Source organism: Chinchilla lanigera, unplaced genomic scaffold (assembly GCF_000276665.1).
Source record: "Chinchilla lanigera isolate Chin_1 unplaced genomic scaffold, ChiLan1.0 scaffold00044, whole genome shotgun sequence".
In the NCBI taxonomy this organism is placed as follows: Eukaryota; Metazoa; Chordata; class Mammalia; order Rodentia; family Chinchillidae; genus Chinchilla; species Chinchilla lanigera.
Window position 1 is genome coordinate 15,504,470 of NW_004955445.1, and position 21,154 is coordinate 15,525,623.

General features: G+C 41.3%; 1 protein-coding gene across 8 annotated transcripts in view; it reads left to right on the forward strand.

Annotated features, from left to right (window-relative positions):
* Positions 1 to 21,154, forward strand: part of Chd6 (chromodomain helicase DNA binding protein 6) — a 216,337-nt gene that overhangs the window by 144,396 nt on the left and 50,787 nt on the right. For all 8 annotated transcript variants that reach the window (XM_013518270.1, XM_013518274.1, XM_013518272.1 and 5 more), the window contains 7 exons: positions 1,192 to 1,394; positions 2,084 to 2,283; positions 2,948 to 3,107; positions 6,782 to 6,871; positions 9,165 to 9,268; positions 12,629 to 12,758; positions 14,659 to 14,719. In XM_013518270.1, coding sequence (XP_013373724.1) covers positions 1,192 to 1,394; positions 2,084 to 2,283; positions 2,948 to 3,107; positions 6,782 to 6,871; positions 9,165 to 9,268; positions 12,629 to 12,758; positions 14,659 to 14,719 — 948 coding nt within the window. The remainder of the gene's footprint in view (positions 1 to 1,191; positions 1,395 to 2,083; positions 2,284 to 2,947; positions 3,108 to 6,781; positions 6,872 to 9,164; positions 9,269 to 12,628; positions 12,759 to 14,658; positions 14,720 to 21,154) is intronic.

Here is a 21,154-nt window from a genome sequence, read left to right on the forward strand (position 1 = left end):
ATGAGGTGGTAAAGCTTATGCTACCGCCAGGATGTCATATTTGTAAATAAAACTGGCATTGGTACCCAGCCAACTGGGAGACACCCATAAAGTGTACCTTCCCTACCTCGGGTTCTGACCTGTGACCTCACATTAGGATAAGTACGTATCCTTTCCAACTGTCTTAGGTGAGTGTTGAACTCTTGTGGGTCCCCAAATCCAGGAGACAATCCCTACTTACATCTAACTAAGTCAGAGGCCAGCATCATGCTATAGCTATTTTTCCATGAGACCTCCAACATTTGCTTAATCCAACATCCTTTTTCTAAACAGAAATGTTCTTTTCCCCTCTTATATAAGAAGATTCTGAATCTCTTTTAGTAATCTGCTTCAAGTGTTTTACAGTGTCATAATCAAGAAGCCACTCTTTGTGCAGAATGTGGATAAGAGAGGGAAAGGAAGAGCTCCTGCCCTATAGGCAGCAAAAAGCAGTGGGAGCATTCCAACTTGGGAAGCAAGTTCATTGAAGCAGGGGTGACGCTGAAAATTGGCTGTCTGGACTAAGAAAGAGTGTGCATGGGTTTATCCTGGCCCTGGAAGAAATGGAGAAAGGGTAAAGAAAAGGAAATCATAAAATTAAAGAAGGAAGTGGGTATGACCAGGGGAGCCACCAGAATGAGTGAGATTCCTGAGCTAGGGATTTTGTGTTTGGGCAAAAGACAAGAGGTCAGTGGTTAGTACCAGAGCAGGCAGATAATGAAACAGAAGGATGTATGTTTATCTTTAGAAAGTCGCCGTGCATATGGAATTCTCTGACCTGTCCTGTCTCCAGAGCATAGACTGCTTTGTTCATGCTGGCTGAACAGCTGGGGCTCACCACTCCTGTCCTTCTTGGCAAGAGCAGGCTGCCACTCTGGGCACTCACAGACTTTACCTACCCATACCCCTGTTAGAATGACAGCAGATGGTGGCCAACAGCCCTAGGGGCCCGGGAACATGCCAGCTTGAGCAAGTGCCAGAAAATTCCTTCTGCTTTTCCTGTAGTCGTGGAGACAACAGATGTGCTTTGAAGAGTGTTTCCTGCCAGGGGATGAGATGGGGGTGGTTCTTTCTCTCATGTGCCCTCAGGAATAGCAGCAAGAGATATTTGTGCATTGTGAAAACACTGGAGAAAAGGGGAACCTTCTGTCCAACAGTTCTCTTCATTTCTAGGAGAGCTTAGTGATCGACCGGCCTCGTGTAAGAAAGCAGACCAAACACTACAACTCTTTTGAGGAGGATGAGCTTATGGAGTTTTCAGAGTTAGACAGTGACTCAGATGAAAGACCCACAAGATCCAGACGCCTCAATGACAAAGCCAGGCGCTACCTCCGAGCTGAGTGCTTCCGAGTAGAGAAGAACCTGCTCATCTTTGGGTAGGTGTTGGCTTTTCTTGATATGACAGTGCTGTTGTTTTCCCACTTTTCAGCGTGAGATTTGTTCACTGTGTCTCTCCAAAGTCCCTGTAGTTACAGGGCTGATAAGATCAGCTGGAGCAAGAGAGAGCTGTGCTTTCTACCCAGAATCCCCGAGTCACTGTGTGCTTTGCAGTCATAGTGTAGAGGTGCTATGCTTTTCTCAAATGCTTGTCACAGCAAATCTCTGATACTAATTTGCTGCCTGGTGCTGATTTCCTGCAGTTTTCTTCCCCAAGGATATATAAGGAGTCAGTGCAACAGATGTTATAGTCAAGGCATGGTATGTGCAGAGCTCTGGCTCTGGAGAAATGGAAGGCTCAGCTTCTTTAAGCTCACCCTTGCTTCTGAAGGCTCCAGCTGGACTGTTTCAGTTCTGCTTATTCCGTTTCCAGTGTTTTGGTCCATCCGTTCTTAATAACCTAGCAACCGTATGAAGTTCTCAGTGTCCAGTGTTCCGATCACCTTTGTGGCATTTGCTGTGCTGCACTGATGCAGTCTTCAAAGGCCTTTAGGAAAAAAGCTCACAAGGTGATTAACAGACCCAAAAGAAGATGAAACATGCTTTTGACTCTTGCTTATCCTGCTGTGTGGAGGTTTAATGCACCGCCCTTCCTCCTTCCAATACCCTTTTGTATTTCTACTGTCAGCTGGGGCCGATGGAAGGACATCCTGACTCATGGGCGATTCAAGTGGCACCTGAATGAGAAGGATATGGAGATGATCTGCCGGGCCCTGCTGGTGTACTGTGTCAAACATTATAAGGGGGATGAGAAGATCAAGAGTTTCATTTGGGAACTAATCACACCTACGAAAGATGGACAGGCCCAGACTCTCCAGAACCACTCAGGTGAGTGGTAGAAGAGCTCCCATGCACTTTCACCTCCTCTCCTTCGTGAGTCCACGCTGCTGTGCTTTGGGTGACTTCTCTTTCTGGATATATTTTGGAATGGTACCTGTATGGAAGGATGGTGATGCTCTCACTTGTCCCTCAGGATCATCCATTGTTGCCTGTGTTTTATTTAAAGACAGTTGGGCCTCTGGCAGTTTCCCACATGCAGTCCTGCCCGCTAACGAATGTGACAGGGTTCCTACCTTAAGGTAGTAACTCAGACCTGAGCTGTGTGACTGACCGTTTGCATTTCACCATTCTGTTCCTGTTCCACCTCTGTGCCTTTACTTGTGCTGTACTTCTTCCTTGTACTGACCAAAGCTCTCCTAATTTCAAATGTAATCTTCCTTCCTGCCATAAGGAAAATCATAACGGTCCTAAGCACACAAGCTGTAGTATGCTGTTCTTGGTTCTCACAGGGTACTCAGTAAATCTTACCAACTGATTCAAGGGTCCTGGAGTTGACTAGGAGACCGAATACATCAACTCGCTGCCTGTGGACTGAGTAGGGCCTGTCATCCGGGGCCTACTAAGTTTGTGTTGGCTGCCTCTTTCCCACTCTAGTGCAACTCTGATTTAATACCCATGGGCTTATCCATGTGCCCTACACTTTCTCTCTCAGGGTTGTCTGCCCCAGTCCCTAGAGGGAGGAAAGGAAAGAAGATGAAGAATCAGCTGCTGCTCCCAGAACTAAAAAATGCAGACTGGCTGACCACCTGCAACCCTGAGGTGGTCTTGCATGATGATGGCTACAAGAAACACCTCAAGCAGCACTGTAACAAGTGAGTGTGCCCCTCCTATTACCTGGGGAAGCCTTGCTCAGGCTGTCTAGCTCCTGAAAACTCTACGGGAAGGCCACTTCTCCTCTACTATTTATTATGCAAGATCTCAAAAACAGGCTAGGGCCTGTGGCCTAAGCCGGATCAGAATTCATTTTACTTTATAGGTTCCCAGACTCCTTTAACAGTATGTCTTGTCTCCCACAATGCATTGTGTCTGAAGATTTGTCTCATCTGACTCTCCAAAGCCATTCGGGAGCCCCTCTGCCTCTGGGATCATGTTAGCAAAGGCAGAACACTGTCCTCAGTGGCCACTACTCTCAGCACCCTATAGCAGCTACTATTTCCTCTCCTTTTCTGTTGCCGTCATGACCTCCAGTTACGTCATAGGCTTGGCTTTGAGATACTAGTCTTTATATTCATAGGCTAACAGCTAAAGTGCAGAAGGGAGTACAAACAGAAAAAAAATAAAATTGTGTTCTTGAGTAGTTTATTCTTAGGGATTATGACACTCAGCCGTAAAAAGTGACAGTTTTGCATGGGGGCTATTTGCATCTCTTTACAGTATATCTGACCCTTGGAAACCAGGTACTACCAGCAGGGATTATGTAGGCCATACAAGAGTTGCCTTCCCAGCATTCCTAGTGTGCAGTAAGAAGGCTTCACACACTTGTAGTTATCAAGAACATTATGGGATAAAATGTTATGCTGAAGCCAGGTGTGGTGGCACAGGCCTGTAATCGCAGCACTCAGGAGGCCAAGGCAGGAGGATTGCTCCAAGTTCACAGCCAGCCTGGGCTACATAGTGAGTTCAGGACCAGCTTGGACTACAAAATGAGACCCATTAAGCACATAGCATCAGGATTTCTTGAGCTAATGAGACTTGTGACTAAAAAGTAAAATTTGAGAAGAAAATCTAATCTGCCAACAGCTTGCAAGATGTAATAAAATGAACCAAGAGCTGAGTAGTAATTGGAAGAGTTTTGTCATAATTAACAAATTTACTGCCATCCTGTGTTAGGTAAGGGTTAAGATAGGCTTTAGGGTCGAGATTGTCTAGATTTAAGTCCTGGCCAAATTATTTGACTAGCAGGTGAGTTATGTAACCTCTATATGCTTTTTTTTCCTTTGTCTACAAAGTGATGAAAATAGGTTATACCTGTTAGCATTGTGATGAAAATTAAGGGAGGTAATACATGCCTAGTACATAGTAAGCATTCTTAAAGGATTGTTAGTAGTAGTATTTGGTTTAGAGGCATAAAATTACCATCAGAAGAACTTTCAAAAGTTAAAAAGCAGCCAGACATGGTGGCTTGCGCCTGTAATACCAGCATTCAGGAGGCTGAGGCAGGATGATCGCCAAGTAGGAGGGCAGCCTAGGCTATATAGTGAGTTCAAGGCCAGCCTGAAGGACATAGCGAGACTCTGTCTCAAAAAATAAAAGGAAAAAAGAAAAAGTTAAAAATCAACTACTTTAAGTCCAAGGCAAGAGAAGTCAGGATAGGGTTTCTCCTTTGGGGGTAGGACAGTGATTGGATGGGATTCCAGTGGGACTTCCGGGGAAATGTTCTACTGCCTAATCGGGATGCTAGACACAAAGAGGTGTGTTCTGTTTGTGCAGTTCATCAACATCACATTTATGCAGAGTGTACTTTACAAAGGTATATTTCACATTAATATCATGTCTTTAAAAAAAGAAGAAAAAAGATGCTGCCACCCAAAATATTAATGTATTCCTTTGTTTGGCTGAAACAAGATGCAGCACACCTGCCCTACTGTCTCTTTTCTTTGGGCTTTATTCCAAACTGGGCTTTATCATCTCAGTCTGGACAGAGGTGGCTCTATACAAGCAGTTGTCCATCTGCCCTCTGAAATGAGTGACTTCTGTTTTGGAGAATAAGTAGGTACTATTGAATAAGTAGATTCTGTTCTCTTGTGCTGCAGATATTGGCAAACATCAGCATACCTGCTTCTCTTTAGAGAGACAGAACTAGCTCTCCCAGTCTTACATCCTCAGGAAAACCTCACTGTGATGGAGCTAGATCTCACAGGCAAGACTTTAACTTTCTGTTTCAGTTCTTACTTAGGAGGCCACCAGCTCCTACCAGCCAGGAATAAGGGTCAGCAGTGGTTATAAATGCTTAGAGTTCTTCTCTGGGCTTTAGGAGGAAGAAAATCACAGTTTGACTTGATCAGCAGCTGAGTTAAGAACTGATAACAGACATAAGGGTTCTTTGCAGTCTAAAAGTTTTAACTTTGTGTGTCTTCATTTATAACTTGAACCTACAGTGGCACTGTTTGTCCAGATCTAAAAGAAATTATGCTTTTTAGAGGACATGACCTTTATTATTAACTTTTTTTAAGTAGGTCATACACATGTTTGTTTTTTTGGTTTTTTGGTTTTTTGGTTTTGGGCACATTTTTTAGTACCGGGAATCAAACTTACAACCTTGTGCTTGCCAGGCAGGTGCTTGTGCTGCTGAGCTATATCCCCGGTCCGCACATGTTTAAAAAAATAAAAATCTGTTTTCCCTTGTTGCCCTCTTCAGAGGCAGCCCATTAACCTGGTTCTGACAGAGATACTTCGTGTGCGTACCTGTATATGTGTATCTGTGGACTCCTCTCGTCTCCCTTAAAACAATACATGTTGTGCATACTGTTTCTGGTCCCTTTTTTAAAACAAATTTTCTGGAGGTCATTTCCTCTGTAAGTATTAAGAATATAAACAGACTTCTATTTCTGGTGGCTAGCCTTCACTCTTGACTGATGTTTAGTGAATTGCAAGTGCTTCTCCAGCTCTTTTTTTTTTTAACTTTAAAAATTAAACTAACAAAACAACAATGAAGACAAAATCAAAACAAGACAGAAACAACAAAAACAATACAAGTGCTTCTCCAGCTCTCTTGACTGCTGGACCTTGAACATGAAGTGCCTCCTGAACAGCCGGCTGCCTCTATACTCGCTCTTGCTAAGTACTCTTAGCAGAGGCCCTCACAGTCATCTTCTGTCCTCTCATGCTTCCCATGGTTGGTCTCATTTCACAACTGCATTGTTGTAGGTTCCTCAAAATGAGATTAAGTTGTTTACTTTGTTATATATTTCACAGCCTCCAGCATGGTGCAGGGCATATAGTAGTTGCCCAACAAATATTTAATTGCTTTGTCTGAACCATAGTTGGTATATTGTCATGGAACCTGAGCATAGCCTCTGCAGAATCAAAATGAATTGATTCTGGAGAGAAGACCTAGTACTAGTAGAAAGTAACTTCTGTCCTTTTAAATATTCATTCTATTCTGTATGAGGAAAGCTGAAAACACTGCCCTTCAACATCACTCACACTGATAACTGGCTTCTTAGACACCAGTTATGCCTCCAGGGTCACTGTGGCCTTGTGGAAGTGGGATATACTCTTTGAAAGGTCAGAGGACATTGACTCACAGGGCAATGCAACAGATAACTAAGGAGATGGTTGTTTTCTTGGGAAAGACAGGATGGATTATAGTAGCATCTGCCACTGGTACATGGTATTTTTTTTTCCCCTGGTGCTTGCTGGCGTATTACTTAATACCACAAACTACATAGGAATGCCCATAATTTCCCAGTGTCAGTTTAGGGGTGGGGGCCACAGACAGTCTTGGGTTCTAATGTGTTTACGTTAATGTGTTCACCTTTCATAGAGTCCTTTTGCGAGTCCGGATGCTGTACTACCTAAAAGCTGAAATCCTGGGAGAAGCAGCTGATAAAGCATTTGAGGGAGCTCCTGCCAGGTAATACAAATCAGCCTTCGCTGTCAGTGTCCAAGAATGGACATGAAGTGCTTGTTTGTGACTGGCCAAATTGCCCAGCACTAGTAACCCCAGTGGTGGGCAGAGAGAAGGAACATTCCATCAAGATGATCAGGATGTGTACAAGTAAAAGAAGCAAGAAAATAGACTTCTGGAAACCCAGCTTTTGGGACATTTTAGGTTTCCTCCCTCCGCACCCACCATGCTATTGTAAGACTGCTTTTAAAACAGTCACTTCTCTACTTTAGCTCATCTTCGTACAGTGAGTGTCAGTTATTCTGATTGGCTTAGTCTGCCAGGTATAGACAAACTTTTTCCCAGAGTCCCATTTGGCCTTAGTGTTCTTAATGCATTTGAGTATTTCTCCTTTGTTAATCATGTTAGTATCATATGACCTGTTTGATTTGTTACATCTTTGAGAGTCTCCCAAGATTTCATGAAATGAAAACTCTCTGCTGCTACTTAACGGAGCTGTCAGAAAGTCACAATTTATAGACGGGATCACCAGACAACTTTCTTCGCCTTCCCTGGAGCTGCAGTTTTCCCTCTACTCTGGTCATTCCTAGACAACACCGGGAGTGCTGAGATTACCTGGACCATGGTTTCTTTTCATTTCCATTGGGCAGTGCCAATGGTTTTAATAGTCATTGGAGCAGTAAAGGAGAAAAAAGCGTAGGTATCCTGACCAGGGAAAACAGGGATTAGAGCCAGTCCTCACAATGATTATTATTACTTACTGTGCCTTCTGGAGGCACAGTAGTAATTTATAGCAGGGATAGGGGGTTGTGTTTTAGTAGAAAGGTGCAGATCATATAAATAGAATAATATTCAACCTGATGGTTTATATCAAGTGTTACCTGGCAGAAATAGCTTACTCATTGTCCATCATATGCTTTCTAGACATACAGACAGGTGTTACTCTATAGAGGAAGGACAGAGTATTGCCCATTCTGTTCCTTCCTTTCCTCTGCTTTCTTCTCACTTCTCACTGGTCTTACTGATGTTTAATGCTGTGATGTAGAGCAGTTGCCCTAAGGCATGAACAGCGGTTGTCTCTGAAAAGTCATTTAGCCACTATGTGGGCAGAACAGTAGTTTTCTGAAAAGCTGGGGGCCAAGGAACACTAACCTCACAGAGGGAAGTAGGCCTAGCAAGGGTTAGTCAGGCTTGTATCGCAATCAGAGCAGCCTGATCGAAGAAGGACTTTCACATGTTGCAAAGAAGCCATCCCGGGCAGTGAGGAGGGAGAAGGAAGAGCCATCCAGGTAAACATCCTCACCACTGTGTCCCAAGCCCCAGAACGTTCAAAGACCAAGGACTTCTCAGATGAATGAAGACAGTGAGCCTGAGGGTCCATGCTCTCAGAACAGGAACCGAATGTACAGAGAGCTGATGAAACAGGACTGCTAATCTGTGCTCATCTGCATCCTGGGGCAAATCATGTTTGTTCCTTTGGGTAGCAGCCGTGCAACTTTATGATCAATTTAGACCCAATAGACTCTTATGAAACCATTACCAGAAAGTGCCACCTATTGAGGCCCTGGTCCTCTAAGAGACCCTCTTTATATCACAGCTGTACTGGTGCAGGTTCTTGTTTTCAAGTACTACTTGAGTTCTGTACGTATTGAGGCAACATGTTACCCGGGATGAGTTGGACACTATTATTGTAAGCATTCAGTCATGTTTGAGTTCTGCTATTTGGGGAAAATTCTACCTTCTATGACCAGTATATCAGTGGCTGTGCTTGTCAACTAAAGGTGCACATCAGAGTTACCTTTTACATAGAGGGGATCTCGGTACCACCTAACAATGGGCTCTCTGGGCATTACTTTAAGGCTTTGTATCTGTTAGACTAAAGTAGAATCTGGCTAGGTGTAGTGCTGCATGCTGGTAATCATAACATTCTGGGAGGCTGAGGCAGGGTGACTGCAAGTGTATGCTTAGCCTAAGCAACTTGAAACTTAGCAAGACTCCTCTTCAAATAGAAAGGGGTTGGGGATATAGGTCAGTGTAAAGCCTCGGGCTCAACCCCAAAAGAGAAAAAGAGGAGGGAAGGAAAATGAAGTATGCAGGCTTAGATAGTTCCCCAGGTGACCCTGATGCAAAGCCCTAGGTGAGCCCAGCCTTCTGAGTGCCTGTCTTTGTCTTGACTTCAGCATCTCAACATGTAGCTAGAAATCTGGCCGAACACCAGCGTAGGGCCGATAGCTTTGCATTGTTTTGTGTCTGTGCTGAAGGAACAGACACAAAGCAGTCTGTGCCCTTCCTTCCACAGGGAACTGGATGTGCCTCTGCCTGACATTGACTACGTGGAGATCCCAGTGGACTGGTGGGATGCTGAGGCTGATAAATCCCTTCTCATTGGTGTTTTCAAGCATGGTGTGTATTGCAGTAAAATTTTTCCCTTCTGGATCAGATCCCCTGGGAAAAATGATCCAGGCATTCTTTTATTAAGCTTCATTTGCTTCTACAAAATTCTTCAGTCCTATTAAACATTCATCTTAGAAAGCAGAGCTGTACCCCTGCCCTCTTGGAGTCTTGAGCAGATGAATATGTAACTCATGACGATGCTGTAAATATGTAGAGAAACTTCAAAAGAGGCCCTGTGGTCACAAAGAACTCACTTGGTGTTTTTCTACCTTGCGTGTTTGTTTGCATTTGAGGGGAGACTGCCTCCCTCTCATTCACTCTTAATGGTCCTGGTGCCTGAGCTAGTGCCTGGCTTAGAATCGACACTCAGTGTTCGTGATAGAAGGAATAAATGAGGAAAATGCTAGGGTTTACCATTTCATATGTATGTGGAATTCTGAGGTCATTGAAGATAATCTACGGGTTCTTGGTGTATCGCTTTCGCCCTGTCAGTTTAAAAATCTAAGCAGAGAAGGCATGGACCATGTGGTTTTTTTTGTTTTCTTTATGTTAACCAGGAAATTAAAGGCACTGAGAGAGATTTTTAATCACTTGGAAAACCTCAAAATAAGTGCCTCTATCTTCCTTTCTGTCACTGTTTTAAGGACTGGCTGTATTTCTATCAACTGGTAGATAATACACTTCTCAGGGGTTATGTATCAGGAAACCTGCTCCATGTCACCTCCATCCCTCGGTTAAGTGTGTGTGGTAGTGCGACAAACATTTTCAGCTGTGTGTAGACTGGGGTTTTTGTTGATCTTTCAGTCCACCACAGACATGCTTGCTGGAGGGGAATATTACCATAGCTGCATCTCTATACCACCACCACGAGGTCCCTCTAGCAAGCCTAGTCTAAGTGATGCTCTGAACAGCTGTAAATTGTGTTAGCTAACTCCTGCCCCAATGGGGGCAGCCTGAATTTATAAAATGTTCCTCAGAAATACAGATTTTAGTATTTCTGTTCATACTCTTTTTTTTTTTTTTTTTTTTTTTTTTTTTTGTACCAGGAATCAAACTCGGGACCTTGTACTTGCCAGGCAGGCTCTGTGCCACTGAGCCATCTTCTCGGCCCTCTGTTCGTATTCTTAAGAGAGGAGCTTATAGGCTAACTGAAAATAGGCAGGAAGCCTCTCCCCAAAAGACCTTTGCTGCTTATGTCTTTGTTTTGTCATTACTGCTCTGCTAGAATTTTCTTGGAACGGTTGATACAGTTTTCCAGGGTACTGAATCAACCACTTTTCCTCATCTTCAGTTTTACAACTAATTAAGAAATAGAAACACAGAATCTGTCCTGACATCAGGCACACACACACAAGAAAAAAGTCTACATAGTAGAAGTGTACCGTGGAGGATCCACCTGCTTCGTGTTCTGTCAAGCACAGAGAGCATGAAGGCGGAACACACAGACAGCTTGCCCCCCGCGGTAGTACAGGGAGAGTGGAGGAAAGCTTTCATATCTGTCAGTTTTATGTGAACTAAGGCAGAACATAGGGACAGGGTGATAAAGCTTCTTCCTGCAGTGATAATTGGAAGAGAATCACTAAAGCTGACTCATCTAGTCAGTTGTCTCTTGTCTTGGTTACTTTTCTCTCATTGCTCAGACAAAATACCCAACGCCCAAAATTAAGGAAGGAAAGCTTTATTTAGCTTACAGTTTGTGGAGGTTTCAGGTTATAATCAGCTGGCTCCAAAGCAGTGTGGCACGGCACAGGGGCAACACTTCAAGATGGCACAAGACAGCAAAAGCAGCAAGAGCAAAAAAGGGCACAAGCCTCTTTTCCTCCCTTATATTATAAGCAGGCTACCCCCAGCCAGGGGGCCGGTCGCACTCACATAGTCTCCGTGTCCTCCTCTTGCACAGGCTCAGGATGAATACAGGGTAAGGACTCTGGCTCCGAGCTGAGTCACATAGTTAACTTTCTAAACTTCTCAAGTTGACCCAATGAAACCCTAGAGCGGTAAGGGCATGTCCTTTTCACCCCAGGATGTAGAACTGCTGCCTTACTTAGTTAAGCTTCTGGACTGCTCAGGTTGACACAGTGTATCAATTATAACATCTGTGTACAATGTCCGGCCATGTGCTGGATAGTTAATACTTGATGATGAAGAAAAAGATAAGAGATTGTGTTCCTAGGGAGCCTTTAGCCTCGTGAGAGAGGCTTACAGTAATCAGATAATTGCCCTGAGGAATAAATGAATGAAGAACATGAGGCACTGTAATTTCTAGTGCCTTATACCTCCACGGGAAGAACCTGTCTTGTGGAGTTGCACTGAATTAAAAGATCAAATACCAGCAACTCCTTGGAGAAAAAGGACCAGGTGCTGTCTAGAGGTGAATTGCATCCACAGTGATATAAGAACAACAACAACAAAAAATACTTAGCAAAGTAAAATGAGGTCTGTTCTAAGCAAGCTGATCCTTGTCTACAGTCAGCTCTTCTGTCCCTCGTGATGGGGTCTCTGCACATACTACAGAGCAAGAGATGGACCTTGTGAGAAGCATCGAAAAGAGCTCCATAATTACAAAGGAATTTCCCCTGAGATAGTTTAGTATGACAGTAGGTTTGGATCCTTTCCACAGCCAAATCCTGCTTTCTTACAAAAGTATATGAGATTCAGTAAAAGAACACACTCTCAATTTGGACTTTATCAAGTTAAAAGTTATTTTTCATTGTTTCACCTCCCTTTTGAGGTCCCTCTTCTCCACCCAGATGCTCCATCTGCTGACTTTGGGGATGTGGTGAGGAGCGATTCCAAAGCCCTGGCCACTGTGGATTAGGATTTCACACTGAGTTTGTGGATAGAGGCAACAGGTCCATTTTAACCCCATAAACAATCACAGCAGTCCTCTGTGTTTCAGCCCTTCCTTATTCACACCCATTATTTTGTCTGTCTTCCTATGTAACCCATGGTATAGAATGGTCTGTAAGAAAATAAGGCCCAGTTAGGACATAATAAGTTGTTGAGAGTTGAGAGATAGGAGGGAGAGGTTATAAAACCAACTTGTCCAACTCCCTTCGCTATCCAAAACTGGTAACCTGGTGAGAATCTGGACCTGCATCTGTTTGCAGATAATAAGTGGTTACATGAGCTTTCAGTCCTGGTTAGATACTGCTCAGAGGTGTGTGCTTTTAGTTCAAGGATCCTTCCCTATTATCCTAGTCTCATAGGATCTCATTAATCCTACATAAGTATTTTTTGTTTATGATTGATTTGTCTAATTTTTTTCACCTAACAAGGGAAACAAAATGGCTGTCTAGGGCCCAAGGCAGATTTGGTGAGTTCTGACTGATGTTTCTCATCGCTGATGTCTCTTTATTGCTTGATCAGGTTATGAGAGGTACAATGCCATGCGAGCAGACCCAGCCCTCTGCTTCCTGGAGAAAGTTGGGATGCCAGATGAGAAGTCCCTTTCAGCAGAGCAGGGTGGTACAGATGGGACATCAGACATTCCTGAAAGGTGAGAAGCCCCATAAAACTCACTCTGATGTAACAACCGGCCACCAACCTATGAGCCCTTCTGCATATATTCAGTCTGTATCTTTTCCTCCGTGACTGTCATCTTTAAACTTCACTGCCCTGCAGTTTCCTCCCCAGATTGCTACTTTGGGTCTAACCTACTATACCACAGACTTTAAACACTTTGAACCACATACCAGTTCTGTCTTTCGTGGGTTCCCTAGCCTACCCATCATCCTGTCCAACTTGTTAACTAGGTTCACTTCTCATCTGGTCAGATGGTTGCCAAGGAAAAATTCAGACCTCTCATACCCGGCAGAAAGTAAGAAGAGGCGCAATAAGTACAGCCGTCTTGAAGTTCCTCATTACAATGCCAATGTTATTTAAGGATTGCGCTGTCCGTGAGTTAGGTAGATTTTGGAACCACTGCTTCATACCTGTGGCATTTCAGCTTGCCATTGGGTAGTATGCAAAAACTTATGGAAGTGTCCCCTTTGGCTGAGTTTTATTTTCTGGTGGCATAACCCCAAAATCTAAATAAAATTCAGTCAGTGTGTTACATGTGCTTGTAATCCCAGCACTCTGGAAGGCTGAGGCAGGAAGATCTCAAGTTTAAGCCCAGTCACTTAGTGACTTAGTGATACCCTATCTCAGAAAAATTTCTAAAGGACTGTAGCTATAGTTCAGTGTGAAAGCACTGCATTCAATCCCCAGCATCCCCCTCCCCCAAAAAAAATCTCAGGAAAGATGCTGTAACTAAAACTATAGTTCTCTGGAAATACATATTTTTGGAAAACATAATATTTATTACTTAGCTTCTGTTTACTAAGATTTTGGCCCAATTGTCTCCTTAAAAGTAGCAGATACTACTTCACATTGCCAAGAGCTGTGAGAGCTCAGGCCTAGCTATGAGAGCTTGGCACTGCCAGGAGCCCCTAGCCATCTGCTCAGACCAAGAAAATTGTGACATAAATTTTTCATCTATTCTAATCCATAGTGAACACTAGCTGTTACGATGTTCTTTGCCCCAAAGTCATTTCCTGTGGACAGATAATAAAATACATTTTGGAAGATGTTAACAAAAGTCCAAATGAGTGGTGATCCTATGTCAGATTCATTGGTTCAGGGCAGTCGCTCCTTGGGTAAGGTACCTGCATGTGGGATAGAGATTGCATTTTTGCGGGGTAGCTGTCTTTTTGTGGTTAAGCCCTGAAGGTAGGAGATTTCCTGCTTCTAGGACCTCACTGGCAAGGACAAGCACGTTTGGGACAGGAATGTTTGCAAGTCAGTTTTAAAAGGAATATGAGAAACAGGTGTCAGCAATAGTTAAGTTATGAGAAAGACTTTAGGTAGCTAACCTAGCTGCAAGTGTCTGGTGACAAAGCAAAATGCCTTTCCTTCTCAGCATGAGAAACAGAGCTCCCTTCCGAGAAAGTGGTTTGCCAGGTGTAAGTGATTCTCTGGGAAGATGCAGCCCTCTGTTGTCTCAGGTTGGCGCATCACAGGCCTCAGCTGGTTAGTGCAGCCTTCGGTCTGCAGTTTGTTCTTTTATCAGAGCCTTATATGCAGACAGCTCTTGATGAGCAATGGGGCCTTTTCTCTGATAGTATCATCACTAAGTAGCCAGCTTCAGAATCTGCGGGAGCAGATCCTGAGGCTCCAGCCTCTTTCTGCCATCTCATTTGAGTAGAGGTCACTGCCCACTGACGTCATGGTACCATTCGGTGATAGTTTGTCTCATTGTTCGCGTCCCTTGAGTTCTCATAAAAGGAAAGGAAAAACTAAAAACTTGGAGTGCCTGTGGAGGAACAATCTAATACTCCCTTTAGTTACTGATGTGGGAGTTCTCTTATAAGCATAATGGTGACAAAATAACCCCTGGTGTGGTTACTTTTATTTAGAGGCAACATGGATAAAGAAGACACCACCGAAGACAAATTAGATGGCCTCCAGAAACAAACGGTGAGTCACGTGCTGTACTGGTCATCTACCCTATCTTGATATCCAGGCTGAAATCCTCATGTTGGTGATAGAGGACTTGGGGAAGGTTACTGCATCGCTGCAATGGCATGGTATTTTCACCAGGATTTTATTAAGGACATTTTAAACACACAGACGGCATTACATTTTTATTCTTTTCAGATAGCTGTAGATTTCAGATGAAATTGTAAACTACAATACAAAGATATCGTGGGAACCCTTTATCTAGTTAACCTCCATAGTAACATATAGCAAAATTCTAGTACAACAAAGATACTGACATCCATAGAGTCAAGTCACGGGACATTTCCACAGCCACAAAGATCATGGTTTTGCTGTCTTAGAACCACATCTGCTTCTCTTTCAGTTTCACCCCTTTGTTGTGGATAACCATTAATCCCATTTCTTTAATTTTATTTTAAGGAATGTTCTGTAAATGGAGTCATACAGTATGTAACCTCTAAGTATTGGCTTTTTTTTGCTCAACATAATTTCCTTAAAAGATGGGCGTGGTGGTGCATGCCTATAATCGCAGCACTTGGGAGGCTGAGGCAGGAGGATCATTGTGAGTTCAAGACTGGCCTGGTCTACAAAGTGAGCTCAAGGCCAGCCTGAACTGCATAGCAAGACCCTGTCTCAAAAAGAGAAAAAAAAAAAATTTCCTTAAGATCCATTTAGGTTTTCTGTATCAACCATAGTTCGTTCCTTTTTATTGCTGAGTAATATGATATAATAAATGAACCATAGTTTAGCTGTTCATCCCCTTAAAGACATTTGGTTTGTTTTCAGTTTGTTTTCTGTTGGTTGGGTGTGGGTTTTTGGTTTTAGTTTTGTTTTGGGTTGTTTGTTTTTTGGTTTTTTGAGACAGGGCCTTGAACTCATTACATAGCCCAGGCTGGCCTTGAATTTGCAGCAATCATACTGCCTCAAGTTTCAAATTTTTAACTAAAAATAAGGCCTTTATAAACATTTACAGACAGATTTTTGTGTGAACATATATTCTCACTTCTATAGGATAAATGTTCAGGCTTGTAATTGCTGGGTTATATGGTAGTTACATGTTTTAATTTTTTAAAAAGACTGAGGCAGCATGATTACAGTTCAGACTCAGTCTGGGCAACTTAACAAGTGTCTGACTCAAAATTTAAGGGTGAGGGGGCCTTGGTGTAAAGGCCCTAAATATTATTTTGGAGTCCTATACCATTTTACATTCTTCTGTGTCCTCTGTCTTCACCAACATTTAGTGTAGTATTTTTTACTTGAGTCCTTCTGATAGGTGTAGTGATACCTGTTATGGTTTTCATTTCTGTTTCACAAGTGGCTAATGATTGTTGAACGTTGTTTTATGTGTTTAATTGCCAACTTTATATCTACAAAATGTTTCTTCATGTCCTTTGCCCACATTCTAATTTGACCATTTCTTTGTTTTACTTTTGATGTTTTAGCAAGTTCTGTATAGGTTCTAAATTCTAGTCTTTTGTTAAATAGATGGTTTACAAATATTTTCTCTACTTTGGGATTTATCTCATTTTTATATGATTCACACTGTCCATCGCAGAGCACAAGCTTTTAATTTTATGAAGTCATCTTATCAATTTTTGCATTTGTAGATCTTGCTTGCAGTATCACGTCAAACACCTGCTGAAAGTTTTATAGCTTTGCATTTAAGTTTGTGATCCACTTTAATTTTCATACAGGTAAAGAGAATTAGATCAAGATTCTTTGTGCCTTTTTTTTTTAACCCTGTTGGTGTCCTATAGCTGAAGACTTTCTTTTTCTCCATTGAGTTACTTTTAAGCCTTTATCAAAAAATCAATTTGGTGTATTTGTGTGACTCTGTTTCTGGGTTTTCTGAGGTCCCATTGATCTATTTGTTCCTCTGATAACAACAGAAACTGGATTTTATAGCTATATTTTAAGTCTTCAAATGGTGCAGACTAATTCATCTGACTGTGTTCGCCTTCAAAATTGTTTTAGCTTTGCTTATTCTTTTGTCTTTCTGTGTAAATTTTAGAATAAAACTATCTACATCTCCAGAAATTCTTGCTGGGATTATGGTGGGGATTATATTAAACCCTTATATCAAATAGACATCTTTATCATGTTGTTTTTACTGTATTGAATCTTATTATGCATCTCTCTATTTCACTCTTTTTAAAATCTCTTTCATTGGACTGGGAAGATAGATAGCTCAGCAGCACAGCACCTGCCTGGTAAGCACAAGGTCCTGAGTTCAATTCCCAGTACCAAAATAAAACAATTCTTTCATCAACATTTTGTGGTTTTCAGCAAGTCAAGTCCTCTATATGTTTGTTAGATTATACATTGATATTTCATTTTTGTCAGAGTAATTGTAAATGTTGTTGTGTTTCTAACTTCATTGTGCACATGTTCATTATTAATGTACATAAGTATGAATATTTTATGTTTATTCTTGTATCCTGCAGCATTGCTAGACTCATTTTCAGTTCTAGGAGCTTTTTTCATGGGTTTCTTGGGATTTTTCTTGTAAACAATCATGTCATCTGCAAATGGAGACAATTTTATTTCCTCCTTTCTGACTTACACACCTTTTATTTCTTTTTTCTTGCCTCGTTGTTGCCTCAACAACTAACACTGTTGAATGAGAGTACTGAAGCAGACATCCTTGCCTTATCCCTGATATTAAAAGAAAGAAATTTGTCTTTCACTATTAAGTGTGATGTTAACTACAGAATATTCTTTTATGGTTGTTTTTGAGACTAGGTCTTGCTGTGTAGTTTAGGCTGGCCCGAACTCACTGTGTAGCCCACAGTTGCCGCAGACTTCTAGTAATCCATGTGCCTCAGCCTCCTAAATACTGGGATTGCAGGCGTGATCCCCCATGCCCTGCTAACTATAGAATTTTGGAGATCTCTATCTAAGATGAGGACATTCACCTGTATTCCTAGTTTTCTGAGTTTTTCTCATGAATCAGTGTAGAATTTTGTCATATGCAATTTTTACACTAATTGATACTACGGTGTGATTTTTTTTTTTCTTACTTAGATCACTAATATGATATGTTACACTGATTTTTTTTTGAGTATTGAACCAGCCTTATACCACTAGCATAAACTCGTTATTACAATGTATAATTCTTTTTATATTTTTATTGGGGCTGGGGATTTAGCTCAGCGGCAAAGAGCCTGCCTGGCAAGCGCAAGGTCGTGAGTTCGGTTCCTGGTACCGGAGAAAAACCAAAAAAATAAAATAAAATAAAAAATAAAATTATGGGGCTGGGGATTTAGCTCAGTGGCACAGAGCCTGCCTAGCAAGCGCAAGGTCATGAGTTCAATTCCTGGTACCGGAAAAAAACTAAAAAAAAAAAAAATAAATAAATAAATATATATATTTTTATTAAGAGTTTTTATGTCTGCATCCATGAAGAATATTAGTATATTCATGAGGGGTTGTTGTCTAGTTTTCATATCGGTAATATAAATTACATGAAATGAATCGTGTGTTCCCTCCTCTCCTGTTTTCTGGTAGAAATTCTCTGGAATTGGCATTAATTCCTTAAACATTTGGTAAAGTTTTCCTTTGATACCATCTGGGTCTAGAGATATCTTCTTGAAATGTTTTTAAATTATGAATTTCATTATCTATTTTACGTTGGATTCTGATGGTTTGTATTTTTAAGGAATTGGTCTATTTCATCTACACTGTCAAATTATGTGTTGAGTTGTTCATAGCATTTCCATATTACCCTCTTAATAGTAGATTTAGGAAGGTTTATAGGGCTTTACTGTTTGATTTTGATTTTTGTGTCTTTTTTCTTTGTTTATCTTATCTTTTTTAAAGAACCAGTTTTTTGTCTCATTGCTTTTTCTCTGTTTTTCTGAATTTTGTTTTGTGGTGGATTTTGGGGGGAGTTTGTCTGTTTGTTAGTTTTTGTTTTCAGTACTGGATATTGAACCCAGGATCTTCCCACTGAGCTATTTCCACAACCTTTTTTTATTTTATTTTTTTAAATTCTGTTTTGTTTTGTTTTATTTCTTGAGACATGGTCTCGGTATTTAGTTCAAGCTAGCCTTGAACTCACTATGTCGCCCAGACTGTGGCAATCCTTCTGCCTCACTCTCCGAGTGCTGGGATGTAGGCATGTGCCACCACACCCTTTTTTAATTTTTTTTTTTGTTGTTGTTGTTGTTTTTCTCCAGTACCGGGAACCGAACTCACGACCTTGCGCTTGCCAGGCAGGTGCTTTGCCGCTGAGCTAAATCCCCAGCCCCCCTTTTTTAATTTTTAAGACTTACTTTCACTAAGTTGTTAAGTTGCCCAAGCTGGGCTTGAACTTGCGATCCTCCCACTTCGGCCTCTCAGGGTGCTGAAATTACAGGTGTGCACCGCCACACCTGGCTTACCTGTCTGTCTTTAACTTTTATTTCTGCTCTTTCTTTCCTTCTGATTGCTTTGGTTTTGTTTTCCTCATCTTTTCCTAGACTTTTGTTTATCATACTAGGGATTGAACTCATAGCCTCGTGTAAACTAGGCAAGTGCTGCAACACTGAGCTACAACCCTAGCCCTATTTTAAAATTTTATTTCGAGCCAGTGTTTCACTAAATTGCCCGTAATGGTCCTCTTACCTCACCCTCTTAAGAAGCTGGGATTACTGGCATTTTTGCCTGGGTCCTTTCGCTAAAAGGTTAATTGAAAAGGTTAATTTGAAACTTTTCCATTTGTCTGACGTATGAATTTAGTGTTACAAATTTTCCCTAGCATTGCTTTAGCTGTATGGGTCAAATTTTGCTGTCTTTTACTTTCATTTTCATTCTTGCAGTTTAATGTATTTTAGAAAAATTTCTCTGCAGATGTCCTCTTTTGACCTATGGATTATCTAGGCATTTATCATTTAATTTCCAAGTGTTTGGAGCTATTCCTGTTACCTGTTATTTCATCTCTTGCTTGATCCCATTCTGATCAGAGATCACGTACTCTATGATTTTGTTTTAGATTCTTCTATGGTTTGTTTTATGGTCTAGGATGTATATATGCTATGTGATTAAAAAATACGGTGAATATTTGAATTTATTACAGTAGGAAATATTGCTATTAATCCTTCCCAAAATCCTTTCCCACTCTTTAAGCACATGTATCCCACTTTGCTACTTTCTGAGGAAGTTCTGGAAGTCCTCTTAGTTTTCTTTAGTTACAGTATGGTGGCTGCCTCAGTATCCTTAATCAGTTTAAAGTATTTATCTTTTGTGGCCATTTTTACTGCAAGTAAGAATGGAAGTCTCTGAGGTCAGTGTCCTAGATCCTGTAAGGTTGAAAGGGGCACACTGTTTCTGTTAGATGACACTCGCCAGCCAAACTCACTGTATTTTTTTAATCATTCCTTGCTAAGACGTGAAAGAGGGCTTCCAGGACTGCTTCAGAAAATGACAAGTCTACGACGCCTGCCTGGCAAGTGCAAGGTCCTGAGTTCGATTCCTGGTACGAAAAAAAATTGCAAGTGTGTTCAAAGCAAGGAGGAATATTTCGAAGGGGATTCATGGCAATGTGTCTTTTATTGTAATAATTTTTTTTAATGTAAAAATTGACTGTACTTTTAGTACAATTTGTATCTTAGTATGTGTTCCATGGGCACCTGAAAAGCATGTGTATTCTGTTTTCGTTGAGTGAGATGTTCCGTATTATGGTGGTTATTATCTCGATAGTTGATAGAGTTGTTACATTCTTCTGTATCCTTGCTGATTTCCGGTCTAGTTGTTTAATCAGTTGTTGAGAAAAGAATATTAAAGTCTCCAACTATAATTATAGATTTATTTATCCTTTTCAGCTCTGTCAGTTTTTGACTCACGCATTGTGCGGTTTTAAACACCGGAGGCATCCATCTTAAGATTGTATGTTCTTGGTAGACTGACCCTAGTACTTCTATATAGTGTTTTTCTCTAGCTTTGGTAATTTTGTACTTTGACATGTACCGATACTAGTATAGCTACTTTCAGGTTTTTTTGGTTAATGTTTGCGTAAATAAAACGTCTCCATTCTTTTACTTTCATTTTATTGCATCATTCTGTTTAGTGCACACTGTCATTGTCTTCTAGTTGGTGTTTTCATGCCTTTTACGGATGATGTCATTATGATGCAAACTCTAGGTTCCTTATGCTGGCTGCAGATGCCCATACTGCTGCTTTCTAATGAAAGTATGTACTGTAGCATAGTAGGAGCTGGCTGCGGGAATGCAGGAAACAGTCTTTGTGTTCAGCCACTTGATACTACAAGTGCAAAGTGCATACAAATGTGTCAGAATGCAGATGGGTGAGTTTTACCCACATGATGTGCCCTGTTACATTTTTGTGTACATGTTTATAATTTTTTTATTAAACGTTTTCTTTTGATTTTTCTTGTAAAATTAGCATGAAAATCTACTTTTACAGCTTTGGGAGGGG